General features: G+C 59.3%; 1 protein-coding gene across 1 annotated transcript; it reads right to left on the bottom strand.

Annotated features, from left to right (window-relative positions):
• Positions 1-2,419: 2,419 nt before the first annotated feature.
• On the bottom strand, positions 2,420-9,524 carry PERM1 (PPARGC1 and ESRR induced regulator, muscle 1). Its single transcript, XM_068658473.1, has 4 exons — positions 8,835-9,524; positions 6,465-8,360; positions 5,543-5,659; positions 2,420-3,708 (listed from the first exon to the last, which is right to left on the bottom strand). Exons 2-4 carry the CDS (start codon positions 8,356-8,358, stop codon positions 3,629-3,631), a joined length of 2,091 nt encoding a protein of 696 aa, XP_068514574.1. The 5' UTR covers positions 8,359-8,360; positions 8,835-9,524; the 3' UTR covers positions 2,420-3,628.
• Positions 9,525-13,629: the final 4,105 nt, after the last annotated feature.

Below are 13,629 nucleotides of genomic sequence, written 5' to 3'. Positions count from 1 at the left end.
CATGGGCACTGTCGGGGGCTTGCACCGATGGAGAGCTGGGCTGGGGGCGTGGGCAGGACCCCAGTGTCCCACCTTTGTCCAGCTGCTCATGGAGACCTGCTCCCTGCTCCTTCTTCCCTGCTACCCCGTAGCAACTAAGGATTATGGTGGCAAACTGCCACTGAAATGCTTGCACAGCCCCTGCCTACAAAGGATTTTGGCTTATTCCCCTTCCCAGCTGGGGTTGGGTCCCCTACAAACAGCTCTTCTCCCTGGTCTCCCTCTATTTATCCTTTCTCATAAGGTCGTACAGCTTTCCCAGGCTGGCACCATTATTGCAGAACAATTCAGGTGCTTGTACAAGCCCTAAAGTTAGCGCTAAAAGCTGTGAATTGGGTGTTGTGTCCCCCCTCGAGGTGTGGGAACCCCTGGGAAGAGAGCGCTGCCCCCGAGCAGGGACCTCGGCGATGCGCAGCTCCCCCGGGGATCCTCACCAGGAGCCCACCCCAGTGCCTCGTCCTGGCTCTGCTGTCCCTGCGAGCAAGGAGGGAGCAAAAAGCAATGCCAGCCCCGCTGCAGCCATCCAGGGCTGGCACCAGCAGCCCGCAGACACCCCTCTGATGTCCCGCGAGAGGATGGCAATGACGCAGAAATGCCCCAGCAGAAATGCCCGCAGGAAGCTTTGCTCTGGTTTCATTGCTGAGAAGGTGAAGCGAAATAAAAAAATAAATAAATAAAATAAATAAATACCAGGAGCTGCTCTGGCTGCAGGAGAGGGGGGAGAGGCACAGAGAGCCCTGCCCTCCCCGGCTCCAGCGCGCGTGGCAGGGCAGCGCATGGTGCGCCGCGGCGGCCCAGGAGCGTGCACCTGCCTGACTTTTTCATCTGCTTGGCACGACGAGGTGTCAGATGTGGGAGCTACGTGCGAGGCGAGGAAGCGGGGTGGGATGGCACGGCTCCCGCTGCCGGCCCTGACGTTTTCTTCAGCGAAGTGCAAACAGCCTCGCCGCCGCCGCGAGGATGCTCCGAAAAGGTCGTTTCTATTGTGGTGGCCGCCGCTGTTGCAAAAGATGGTGAGCTTCTGGCTGCTCCCTCTGGGGAGAGATACAAGCAGGCTGACCTGGCCGTGGAGAGAGGAGAGAGCTTAAAAGGTCAGAGAATTAACCAAGCGTTAAAACTGCAGGCAAGCCCGTGCTGGTTTCCTTGAAGGACACCGGAGACGCTGCTGCTTGAACGAGCACAGCAGAGCTCCCAGAGCTGCTACCAACGAGCCTCTTGCAGGATTTCCCTTTGCATCTGCAGTGGACTGAAAACATCCATCTTCTGAAATATTCATTTCGTCCGCTTCTGCCAGCGGAGAACAAAAGGAGTGTGAAATGCACCTGTGACCTGCTGGATAATCTGGCGTCTTCGGTGACTTGTGCAGGGGGAGGTGGCAGGGCGCATTTGTTTCTCCAAGCCCAAGCTCTGGAGGACCAGATCCACTGAGATCTCCGGGCCAAATTTGCACCACTGAGACAAAGCAGGGCAGCTTTCCCAGCCATTTCGCCCAGTATTACATTTGGTGATTTCTGGCACGAGCCTTTATTAGCTGCCAGCACTGCACCTGGGAGCGCTGCGCAAGCTGGGAGGGAAACTAACAGTTCCTGCACCTGCAAAGCGAAGGGAAAACATTATTCCTTCCAGGCTTGTGTGGCAAGGCTAGGAAACACAAAAATCTGAAAACTTCAAAGCCAGCAAGGAGCCAGCAGTGCCTGTTTGTGGTTCAGCTTCCACTGGGATCTTCGGTCTGCAGGAGGAGCTGTGCAGGATGAGAGGAGGGCTGGCGGTCCCAGGGCCCCCTTCCCTGCAGCAAGCCTGTCTGCTGCCCTCCTCTGCCCTTTTTCTGCTTTGCTCAGCTCCGTGTCACTTGGTCTCCCAGGAAAGCCCTGCAGAAAGAAATCTCCCGCTTCCTCCAGCTGTTCCCCCATTACCCACCCGCCACGCCGGGGCTGCTGCATTTCCACCTGCCGCTGAGCTCGCGGGGAGCGCTTAATGGATTATGGCTGGATAAACAGTAAAACTGAGCATATGGGAGCTTTCCCCCCTCCCCTCTGCCTGCCGTGCTCCTGCGAGCGAGGGCTGCTCGGCAGGACTTCCAGGGCTGCAGTGCGGGGCTGTGCAGGGAAGGATGGAGCAGACCTGGGGGCTGCTGCCCTGCGCCCCCCATGCTCGCCCCGGTGCTCGTGGGCACGGTGAGTGCTCAGGGACAGGCCCTGGGGAAGCAGCCAAAGGGCAGGAGAAGCAGCCCAGCACCCTGAGTGCTCTGTCCTCCAGGGCTCCCCATCCTCTCCTACACTTTTATGCCAACACACCCCCTATAAATTGATTTCTCACCCTTTAAAACCCAACCCTCCTTCACCAGTTGGACGATGCAGACAGAGGAAGGCACGCCGAGGTGTTAAATGGGATAGATCTTTATTAGAAGCTGTCAGCATATTAAATATGTTCTCTTCCTCCACAAAACTCTTCCTACTCAACGTACAGCTACTGTAGTCCATATAGAGCCTGCACATCCCTCTTACCACCTACTGCTACGTGCCTCACTGTGCAACCACAGCGCGCTCCCTTATCCGCAATAATACATGGTCTGAAGTGCAACCCCACACACATTAAAATTGCATGGCACTCTGCATCATGAGGAAAGAGCCCAACCTCTCCTTCTGGTTCTCCTTACTGCTCCTACAAAGCTCACAGGCAGACCCACACAGGCATTTGGGGCACGTTTTCCCCCGGTACCTTTGTGGATCTGGTCCCTAAGCGCTTCACGAATCTCACGTTTTTGCTGTTGCCAGACTTGGGAGTGCAGAAACCCCTCACCAATAATGCCCTTGGGACCCAGGAAGGTGCTCAAGACAGGGAAGAAACCGAACCTCCTCGGTGTTTTCCACCCCATTTTTCAGTGCCAGGTCTCACCCCCCTGCCCCACAAAGCCCCACGCTCGCCCTCCATCCCCTCCCGTTCCATGTTCCTAGCACGGGAGGCAGCAGAGGCCCCAAGGGGAACACCTAGACCCTTGGCTGGCCAAGTGCCTGCGTCCCGTGTCCTCTCCAACAAGCTCCTGTCCTTGCCAGGGCTCTTCCCTGAGCTCAGCCCCTCTCCCTGCTCTCCTCCATCCCCTCGCTGCAGCACCTGCTTAGCAAAGTGCCGTGCTGGGGCACAGGCAGCTCCTCCCCAGCTCTCTCCTCTCCCCCCCCAAACCCTTTTGCAGGACACGAGGCCCTTCTCCTGGCTTCTTTGGCTCCCTCCTCCCTCTGATGCTCCCTCCAGCCCCCAAGGTGAGCTGAGCGGGGAGGCCGGGCGAGCAGCACACGGTGACTACTCCTAGCAGATGGCACGAGGATGCAAGAAGTGTGCAAAGAACGAACCGAGCCAGCCCACGCCGGGCTCCTCTTGTGTCCAGTACAGGTACAAACCGCCTACCGTATTGCCAGCGACCGTCACGGGAAGGATCCTGCTTCCTGTGACACCCTGTCCCTTTTGGGGATGGGTCCAGAGAAGTCTCGGTGCCGGGGTCCAGGCTTCCCAGGCTGCCCGAGGACGAGGTGCCTGGCCCCTGCCTCCTCCGTCCTCGCCCGTCCCGGGGGAGCACCTCCGGCGTGTGCCGGGGCTAGGTCCGCGGGCGTCCTTCTCTGGCCTGCCGTCGGAAGTAGCGGATGGCAGACAGCGTGCCAAAGCTCGCCAGGAACACTGCAAGAAAAAAAAAACATCGTGGTCCCATGGTGAGCCTTATTCCCGACCCAAAATATCCTCCTCGCAATGGGAAGGTCACAAGCCGCTGCCCATGCGCCAAGGGGGTCCTTCCACTCCTGTCCTTGTGCCTTGTCCCCACCACGCTGGACCACTGCAGGACATTTATTCCTGCAGTTTGGGCACGCCGTTTTCCCAAAAAATGGCTGGTTTTGGAGGGAAAGAGCACGCAGGCTGCACGGGTCGGCTGAGACGTCTAGGGACCGAGCGCTAGGGAATGACACGAGGTGTGGGTCTCCTGATGGTGGTTGCGTCTGGCGTGGCTTGTGGCCATTTATGGATGGGATTATCAAGAAAAAAAAAGCACTTCTGGAAGAAAATCTCATCTCCTGGGCCCAGCTACACCGAGGTGCTGAAGGCGGCAGCCTTACCTTGGTGTCTGCACGGTGCAGGTCCTGCTGCGGGAGGTGTTGCTGACGCAGGGCTCCCATCCCTCCCCAGCAGCGTTGCGTGCCCCAGGAGAGGCCAGCTGCTGGGTGGCTGGAGGGAAGGACATTTGGGGAAGAGAAGGACCTTTGGGGAAGTTAAGGATGTTTTGGGAAGGAAGGACCTTCTGGAAAGGAAGGATCTTTTGGGAAGGACCAGGGAAAAGGGTGATGAAACATCTCTGCCTGCCTGGCTGGGTGGTGGTCTACAGGCTAGATGTCTGGTCTTGGATGAGAAGGTCACAGTAGGGAACCTCACCAGAGCTTCAGGGCTTTCCCTTCCTTTTCTACTGTTCAGACCAGGAAGTTGCCAAGAAATCTATTTTATTTTTTTCTTTTGTGGGCTATTATCTGCTGACATCCTGATCCCAGCCTGAAGCAGAAAATACCCCAAACTCCGAATCAAAAAAAAATAAATGCAAGGCTCCAAACAAGACCTCAGGGAGAAGGCACACAGAATGAGGCTCTCCTCTGAGCCTCCGGGGCAGGTTTTCAGCTTGGCTCCTGGGAGAGGTCATCCTGCCCCGCTCTCTGCCCAGCCAAAGCCCCTCGCACGCTGCCTTACGCAACCCCATGGCACGAGGCCGCGTCCTGCTTCCCACACCCCCCTCGGCCACCTCTGCCTCGTACTAAGAAGGCAACGAAGAGCAGGCCAAGAGCTCCTTGTGATTGCTGCGCGGAGCAACCTTAGCTACGGGGCTATTCTCAGCCCCGGGGTGTCAGCTTCCTGCCTGACCTTCGTGGGGAACATTCCTCCCCGGAGAGCCCATGGGCAGCGCTGGCCCCGTGCCCTGCTCCTCGGTGCCACCTCCTGCGTGCTGCCCCTTCTTGCTTCGCCACCAGCTTGGCTGTGGCTGGAGAGGGGGACCGAGGGTTGTGCTCGGTGCTGGTTGTGTTTTGGGGCGCTCATGGGGGTGGTGGAGGAGCTGGCAGGGTCAATGCACCATTGGGGTGGTATTTGGGAAAAAGACAATCTCTTTATGGCACATGATAAAAATGCATGTGCTTCTTCCAGCCGAGCAATAAATGTGCACACTTGAGGTCGTGGTGATGCTCCTTGAAAGCCTAGACCCTAAAAAAGCCTCTCCCGCCCCCAAAACCCCATACTGCTCCCTAACTGAGCCTGAATGGAGCAGGGATAAAGCCAGGCTCAGCTGAAGGCAGCAGGCACCGTGCAAAGAGAAAGACCCCAAGCAAGCAGGACTCAGAACTAACACTCCTACAGGACGTGTTAAAAAGCAACAGGGCTCTGCAAAAACAGGAAAACATCCACATTTCCCTGCCAGCACCATGGGGTCCTTCAGCATCCCTGCCCTCCAGGTCCTCCCCCAGCCCCATGCCTCACGCACTGGTTTTCCAGGCGTCCGGAGCCTGCAGGTCGGAGGTTTTCACCGCCCAGGAGGCGAAGGCGCAGAAGACGAGGCACATGTCCTTGTGGCTCAGCGGCAGCGGGGCCTCGGGTATCCCTGCGGGGACGAGAGCAAGCTTCAGGACGCCTGGCAGAAGTCGGTCGTTTTCGCTCCCGTGTTTATTTGATCAGGCGTTTAATTAAAGCCGGCTTATTAATTAGCTACCATGGTGGCAAAGGGGTTTTTTTTGTGTGTGTGTTTTTTTTTTTTTTTTTTTTCTCTGTGCAAACAGACTGGGAGCTCTGTTTTGAGGCGCCCCCGGGGATGAGTCACTCGGTGTTTGGTTTGGATATTAACGGGAGGCACCGCGGCTCTAAGCCCCGCGTAAGCTCGAAGACAAATACGCCGGCTGTCCTGGCGGCCGGACCCGCTCTGCCTTTCCCCCCCACCCCTCTGACCTGCCCCCGTGCTCAGGAAGCCCTTGGAGTCTCTGGATGGCGCTTTGCAAATCTCAGCACGTGTTTTTAAGCCCCCCTCACCTTAAGCTGGATGTGTTCCCCCCCATGCACACTTTTTTCCCCCACCAATTCATTTTTCCCCCACCAATATGAGATCAATCAGCGACCCAACCTCACCAGCCTGCAGCTCTCCAGCCACTGCCTTATCCCAGGGGCCTGATTTTGCTCTTTCCCTTCCCATCCCCTTGCCAAAAAAACACAACTACACGGTTCGGTGAGATGGCACGAGGAGGGGACAGCCACACCGGGTAGGGCAGGGACTTGTGGCCAGCCCGTCACCCCGCTGCAAGCACGCTCAGAGCAAAGCCGGCCGTGCCCAAACCTCCCCTCGGGTCCCCATCCTTCCCTCGGGGCCAGCAGCACCACGAGCATCACGAGCAGAGCACGGGGTCGCGGTGCTTTACCTCTCAGGGCAAGGGCCATGTCCAAAGCCTGGGGCTGTGCCTGGCCTCTTCTCAGCGGCACGAGGGCGAGCGGCTCTCCGGATCCTCTCCGTGCCAGAGCTGGCGGCACCGGCTCTTGGCCTCCGCCGAGGTGCATCGGCCTCTGCAGGAAGGACCTCAAAGCCCCCACGGCTTTCTTCACCTCGGAGGCTGGCGTGGTGAAGATAAGCCCCCGCCAGCCCCCCCTGTTCCGAGGCCCGTCGGGGAAGAAGTGTTCGTACAGCTCCGGGACCGTGGCAGCCTGGGGCTCTTTGGCCAGCACCAGGTCGGGTTCCTCTTTCTGCTGCTCGTGGTCCAAGCTGCTGAACTTCTTTCGCTTCCTCTCTTTACCCTTGACTTTTTTCCTGTTTCCTTCAGGTTCATTGAAAAAATATTCATACAGTTCAGGCAAGGACATTTCCCTTTCCAAGGGTGTTTTCTCGCCCTCCACCGAGTTCCCCATGGCTTCTTCTTCCCCTTGGGAGTCACAGAACAAATAGTCGTACATCTCGGGCCAAGTCACATCCAGCGAGTTTGCCCTTGCGCAGCCCCCTGCTGCAGAGCCTGAGGGGCTCACCTCCACGGGGGGCTCGGCTGCAGGCTCCCCAGGGCCCCCCCCGGCAGCATCCCCTGCAGGAACGGCCACGCTTTGGGGACGGAGAGCCTTCCCCTCCCGGCACACCTCTCCCGGAGGGTCTGGGGCTGCGGTGGTAAGAATCACCGGCACGTCGTCGCGCACGCTCGAGCCCCCTGCCTGTCCTGCCTTGGGGAGCTTGGGGGCCCTCGTCTTCCCCGGGGACTGTGCCCCCGGCTCCTTCGCCTTCTGCCTCGGGGGGATGCTCGCGGGCACATCTCCCTCATCCGTGCCAGGGCTCGTTGCTGGCCGCTTGCTCTCCGCCGCCTCCTCGCTCCCCAGCCGCACGGGTGCCGGCTTGGCCGCCTTCTCCTTCCCTTTGCTCTTCCTCGAGGTCAGCGGGGAGGACGATGGTGCCCTGGTGGGCGCCCCGCTGCCCTGTGCCGGGGTCCCCGCTGGCTCCCTGTCCACCGGGGTCACCTCGGAGGCACCGGCACTGCGCTGCTTACGGCTCTTCCTCGTCTGCGCTGGCACCTTGGGTCTCACCACCTCCGGGGAGCTGGGCTCCGGCCCCGTTTTCTGCCCAATTTCTGGGGGCCGAGCCGGGCAGCTGGGAGCAGCCTCCGGGGCAGGGCTGGGGGGGAGGTTGGGAGCGGGTCCCTGCACCCCAGGCTCCACGCAGGCAGCTGCGCTAAGACTTTTCCTCGCCAAAGTATCCGGGGCACCCGCTTGTGCCGCCACTGGGCTTCCACGGGGCTGCTCCCCCCCGGCTTCCCCTCCGTGCGCAGGGGCTCGGGGTGCAGCGGGGTGGTTGGCAGGCTCCATGACCCCACTGCTGCTGCTGCTGGTGGTCGTGGCTCCTTCCCCCGATGCCGTCTGCGGCGCTGCCCCCTCGCATGCCGCGTCCTGCCCCGGGATGCTCTCGGCCGCGGGGGGACGGGGCGGCTGCGTCCCCTGCGCGCTGGGCATGGGAGCGGGCAGCGGGCAGCCGGGCTGGTTGCTCCCACGCAGAAAGCTGCCTGCTGAGCACGGGTCCGCTTCGTCCTCGTCCGCCCCGGGCACCCCACGTGGGGAGCAGCTCGCCCTGCCAGCCCCTGGCCCGCTGCCCGGCCTCGCTGCCAGCTCCCCGTCCCCGCTGGCGCTGCGCGGAGCGGGCACGCTGTCCCCTTGCTCAATGTCACTGAGACACTGCTCCTCCGCCGTGGCCAGGGAGGCCGGCAATAGATTGCATTCCTCGGCCGCCTGGAAGAATTCAGCCCAGTCCTTGTCGTTCAGCTGGATGCTGTACTCGAAGTCATCCATGCCTGCAAGGGGAAGGGGCCGGAGAGATCGGGGCGTGAGGAGGGGGCACCAGCAGCCACCGTGGTGCGTGCCCCCTGCCCCTTGCCCCTACCATCCATGCTTTTTTGGGTGAAATCAGTGGAAGATGAGGGTGCCTCGTGGCAGACCCCGTGGGAGAGGTATTGCTGGGGTGGGGATTGCCATGACCACCCCGCTCAGGGCCGTTTTGGGGGTCGCCTCTGCTCAGCACCACGGCACCATTGCATCTCGCACGCCCTTTCCCTACAACCCAGGTGAAAAGTGGAGGATTTATCGCCTTCCTGCTGACCCCGTGCCATGCACGAAGGTGGCACGCAGCGCAGCCCACGCGGGATTTCAGCAAGCCCTTCCTTACCCCTGGATTTTGGGGAGGGAGCTGCAGCAGAGCCCAAAGCCAGCGGGGGAGGGGGACCCGGCAGCAGGAGGAGAAGCAGAAAGCCCCCAAAGCCGCATCCTACCTGTGCCACAGCCTCAGCCGGTGGCGGAGCCATTCAAAGAGCCAGGCTGGAACATCCTCCCGGCACAACATGATGCTGTACCCTTGACGGGGGCAGAGAGCTGGGCTGCAGCACAGCTCCATTCACCTGCTAAAAATAGCCCCGGTTGTCACCTGAGCCTCGAGGGTGATGGGTTCGGGGAGGGCAGACCCATATTTAGAAGCTGATGGGGCAGAGGCGAGGGTGGCAACGGGCTCATTTCCACCCTGCACTCTCTGTGTTCTCCAGGACCACTCCTGATACCCGCACCACATCTTCCTGGGGGTGCTCCGTGGGCTGGGCATCCTGGAAAGGACACGGGAGCCTCGGTGGGATCCTGGGGGCGAGCACGGCACAGGGGGGGAAAAACCACCCATGGGTCAGCAACCAGGGCCAGGAATAGCTCCCGGAGCCAGAAATAACCCCCAGCTCCTGCCAGCCCCATGTCCCAGGGGGCCAGAACTATCTGCCCTGCCCCAGCTGCCCGTCCCACGGGGAGGAAGCTCCCCTTCGTGGCTGCCGTCACGCACTGCACGGCGTTCCCAGCTGGAGCTCGACCGGGCCACGCTTCCTTTCCTTATCCTGCGGGCTGACGCACGCGGGGAGCTTGTCAAGGCGAGAAAATATGGAAGGGAAGAGCTCCGCTGCCTTCCCGTCCTATCTGGGTTCGGATCTGGCTACGCCCTGCTCCCGCTCCCCCTCACACGCGCTCGCAGACGCAGGAGGGAAACCAACTGGCTTCCTTTTCTTGGCTGCAGCCGCTTCCTTCCCTTTGAGCCCGGCAGCCGGGGGTTAGTCAGAGGGACCTTGAAACCCTGCCTCGCAAACCGCAGCAGCGCACATGAAAGCGGCAGGCGCAGCGAGACGGAACTGGAAGCCAGCAGCGGGCGGGCGGCCGGCGTTATCGGTGTCCCGGTGAAACCCAGCGCCGGGGCGGCCGCGCACCCAAAGCCAACAGGAACTGCACACACCCCGCCACATGTTCCGCCCCGGCTTGGGAGACGCAAACAAGCCCCAGCGCGAGAGGCATCCAAGTGTTTGTTTAGCTGGCCGGGAGAAGCCCACACGCCGTCCTTTGGGGGATCGCACATCTGCTAGCACTTCCCCGCCTTCCTTTGGGGTGACCCCAAAGGCGCGGCGGGGACCTCAGGGGCGAGGCGGGGGCCGTGCATGAGGGACATCCAACGGGACCGTCTCCAATTTCCTCCTGGCGCCGCGTGCCCGGCCCCGTGCTGCTCGGGGATGCCTGGTTCCAGGTCTCCGAGGGGTTTGGGGATGCTGCAGGGGATGCTGGCACCTCCGGAGCACACGGTGCGCAGCGGATGCCACCTGCCGAGCTGCCCCGGCGCTCCCTGCCCGCTTGGGCACCGAGGGCGTTATATAAATAACTAATGTCAAGCTGTAATTAGAGACGGGACTGAAATAAAGCAGCAGATGAGGCCCCTCTCTGCACGGCGGCGCAGGACACGGCAGAGGAGAAGGAGCCAGGATCAAGGGCATGGAGAAGGGAGCTGGGCAGGGAAATTGGGGGCGCACAAAACCCCTTGTTATGGCCCCCCACGTTCGTTATTCCCAGCGTAAAGGGAAAACTGGCAGGGGGAAAGGAGATATCGGAGCTGTACAGAATAATAGCCAAAGATAAGCGATTTCCTATCCAGCAAGCTCCACTTGGGAAAATTCTACCTTCACGGGGCTCTTAAAAATCAGCATTAACAAGTCACGAGAATCATTTTTTATATTTTTTTTTTTTTGGCAGAATGCGTTCCAGAGACAACGCAGCTGAGAAATGTGGGTTTGATTACAAACAAGCCCTCCCTGCCCTGAGCGAGAGCCATCACATGGTGTCTGCACGGGGAGGAAGAGAGCGATGAGTTTGCAGGAAGAGGGATGGGGGAATAAAAAAAATAAAATTAAAAAAAAAAAAAGTGCAGATGGTGGCAGGGAGCGGGGAGCGCCGTGAGCCCTCCCTCGGGATGGGGAGAGGGCAAACCCTGAATTTGCCCCCCCAAAAAGCCCGGAGGTTGCAGCCACTCGTGCCGAGGAAGGGGTTAAGCCTGCACTGAAACTCGGAGCGCAGCGGAGCTGCAACCACCAGGCTGGTTATGCTGGTTTGGGGACAGGTGAACTAGGAAGGATCACCCCAAACCATAGGAGGTCTGCATTGTTTTTGCCTAAGCCCTTTAACGGTGTTATTTTATTTTATTTTATTTTTTTTGCCTGAAACTCTGTCCCTAGGCTCTCTTAAAATTCAAACCCATGCTTCCCGGGAAGCCAGCAGCGGGCTCACTCAAAGGTCAGCCTCTGCCTTGAAACTCAGCCCGCGCTTGCCTGAAACCCTGCCAAGCTCTTCCGAAAGCCTTGTATCCTGGCCTGAGTTTCGGCTTGCTAATCCAAGTCTCGCTGGGTTTCAGGTTTCCTTGCAAGCCTTGGCTCTGCTCGCCACCGGAGCAGCCTCAGGACACAGCTCCCGGCTGGCCGGGGCAGGGGGGCAGCAGGAGGACGGGTCCCCGAGCCAAAACCAGGAGGGGACGAGCAACAAAACCCCAGCAGCAGGCAGAGGACAGCGAGACCCGGAGGGCTACGAAGCTCCCTGACCCCATTGCAGCCCTTAAATCTGAATTACGGCGTGGTAAAGCCGGACCCGTGCGTGGGTTGTGCCGCTCGTAGGGTTTTTGGCTCGGGACCAGCAGCCACAAGGCAGGTGGCCACCGGCACGGCACGGCCACCCCGTAACGCACGGGGTGTGCTGAGCTGAACCACGCTCCCTACAAATCCCACCCAGACACACAGAGCCCCTCTGCCCTGCTGCACGAGAAGCTGCAGCCCTCAGGGCTCCGAGTTTCATTGCTGAACCCGCCGGGATCTGCATTTCACCTGGGGAACCCTTTTTATTTTTATTTTTTTTTTCCCTGCCATTTCCACTAGATGTCACTTACAGCCAGAAAGTTAAGGGTTTCCCGAGGTTTTTAAGCTCCTGATGCACAGGTTTATGCTAATCCCCAAAAATAGAGGCTTAGATGCCCAGGGCATTGGGGTCGGGATGGCGTTAGGGCAGGCGGGTAGGGAAGGGGAGGTGTGGGGTGAAGCCAACATCTCCTTTTGGGATCAGGCTCCCTGCAAGACGTCTCTGTGTCAGCTGCTTCCAGCGTGCCCCTAAAGGTTTAACCAGCTATTTTGTCTGCGTTTAGCCAAAAATAAAAGATATTTTGGGGAATTCCCAGCTGGGGGTGAGGCGGTCCTCGGACCTGCGTGGTTTTTCTTCCATCGTGGTGGGAGGGAAAGGGCAACGGTAGCTGGAACGGCAGCCGCAGCTCCCTTTCTGTCCAAGCCGCTGATTAATTATGTTTGGGGTTGAAAGGGCCTCCCCTCCCACCCCAGCCCCAAAAACACGCTGCTCCATATCCGTGGGGCTCCAGGATGGGGATCCCCAAAGCCTCCTTTGCTACGGGGAGCTGCGCTCGGGGTGCACCAAGCTGCTGGCGCTCCCTGATGTGCCACCAGGGCAGGCTGGCGGGTGGTGGTGGACACCCTTTGCTCTGCACAGGCTGATCCCCAAAACCTGAGAGCCCAAAGATGAAAATACCTAAAGCTCTCCACAAGCTGAAGACTCCCAAGGAGTCCTCCACCTGTGTTTGAAGCACGCTGCATCCGTTCCCCAGTGAATTAACCCCCCTCCTCTGACCGGCTCCTTGCAGGGAGTGCGTTTGTTTCCCTGTTTTCAATACAAAAGCCCCCCAGAGAATCGTGGCCAGAAGAATGGCAACTGGTGGTCCTCGTCTCCTCGGGCTAAAGATTATTGGAGAGGTTTCCAAGACAAAATTGGGATTAGAGCTGGGCCACCGACAGCCCTCGATTATTGATTGGAGTGCCTGGGGCGCTGTGCGTGCTCGGAGGGAGGGCAGCGAGCACAGAGCTGAGCTGGGACAAAGCACGGGGCGGCGCTGCCATCCCAGTACCTCCCAGTGCCACCCAGTGCCACCCAGTGAGCCTGCCTGCCAGCATCGCTGGGGGAGGCAAAGAGGAGGTGCAAAAGGAGGGGGCTGGGATGTGATGTCCCAGCACCACTCCTGCCCTGCTTTTGGTGGAAAAATCAGAAATCAGGGTCCCTCGGTGCACACGGTGCTCCCAGCAGGACCCAGCAAACCCACACTTCTACAAAGGAAAAAAAAAAAAAAAAGAAACACAAAGTCTTTTGAGGAAATGGTATTGTTCCTGCCTTCGGAATAACCCTTCACAAAGCCCTTCCACCGCGCTGGTTTCTTCCCATCTTCCTGTCTCCCTGCGCCACATCTGGGAATCCTATTTGAAGTGCACGTTTTTTTTTCCTCCCTTCCTCAACGAAAGTCAAATATTTCTTCCCCCCTTTTCCTCGTGAGGAGGGGGTGGGGGGCGGATGGATGTGTGGTTTGCGTTTGTATTTGCATAGCAGCTATTTGGGTTATTTCTGAGTGATTGCGCTCCTTTGCATGCTGCAAAAAATAAAAATAATAAAAAAAAAAATCTTGTGCTGCTTTTGAAGAGAACTCGAGGTAGCAAATCCTGGCCCGGGGTGCTACGGATGGCTCCGTTTTTTCAGCTCCAGTCGGGATTTTTCCTGGCAAGGATGCGGAGATGGCTGCGGGGCTGCACACCGATAGGGTGTAGGATGTGTTTTAGGTCACGCCAGCCTCGGTGTCGCCGTGTTTGGGGTGTTTCAGTGCCCTGGCCGTGCAGCAGGATGCGAGAGCTCCTGCCACCCCGTGCCACCCCGTGCCACCCCTGCGGGCACTGCTGCAAC

This window comes from Anas acuta, chromosome 22, assembly GCF_963932015.1.
Source record: "Anas acuta chromosome 22, bAnaAcu1.1, whole genome shotgun sequence".
NCBI lineage: Eukaryota > Metazoa > Chordata > Aves > Anseriformes > Anatidae > Anas > Anas acuta.
The sequence above is the reverse complement of the archived record's forward strand: the minus strand, read 5'-3'. Positions and strand labels throughout refer to the sequence as shown.

Bases quoted from the DNA above. Each gene is read 5' to 3' on its own strand.
- PERM1 (XM_068658473.1), bottom strand. From the start codon at position 8,358: ATGGATGACTTCGAGTACAGCATCCAGCTGAACGACAAGGACTGGGCT. The intron at 5,660-6,464 runs GTAAAGCACCGC...TCGTCCCCGCAG, and splicing joins CATGGCCCTTGCCCTGAGAG to GGATACCCGAGGCCCCGCTG. The intron at 3,709-5,542 runs GTGCGTGAGGCA...TTTTTCTTGCAG, and splicing joins TCCGGACGCCTGGAAAACCA to TGTTCCTGGCGAGCTTTGGC.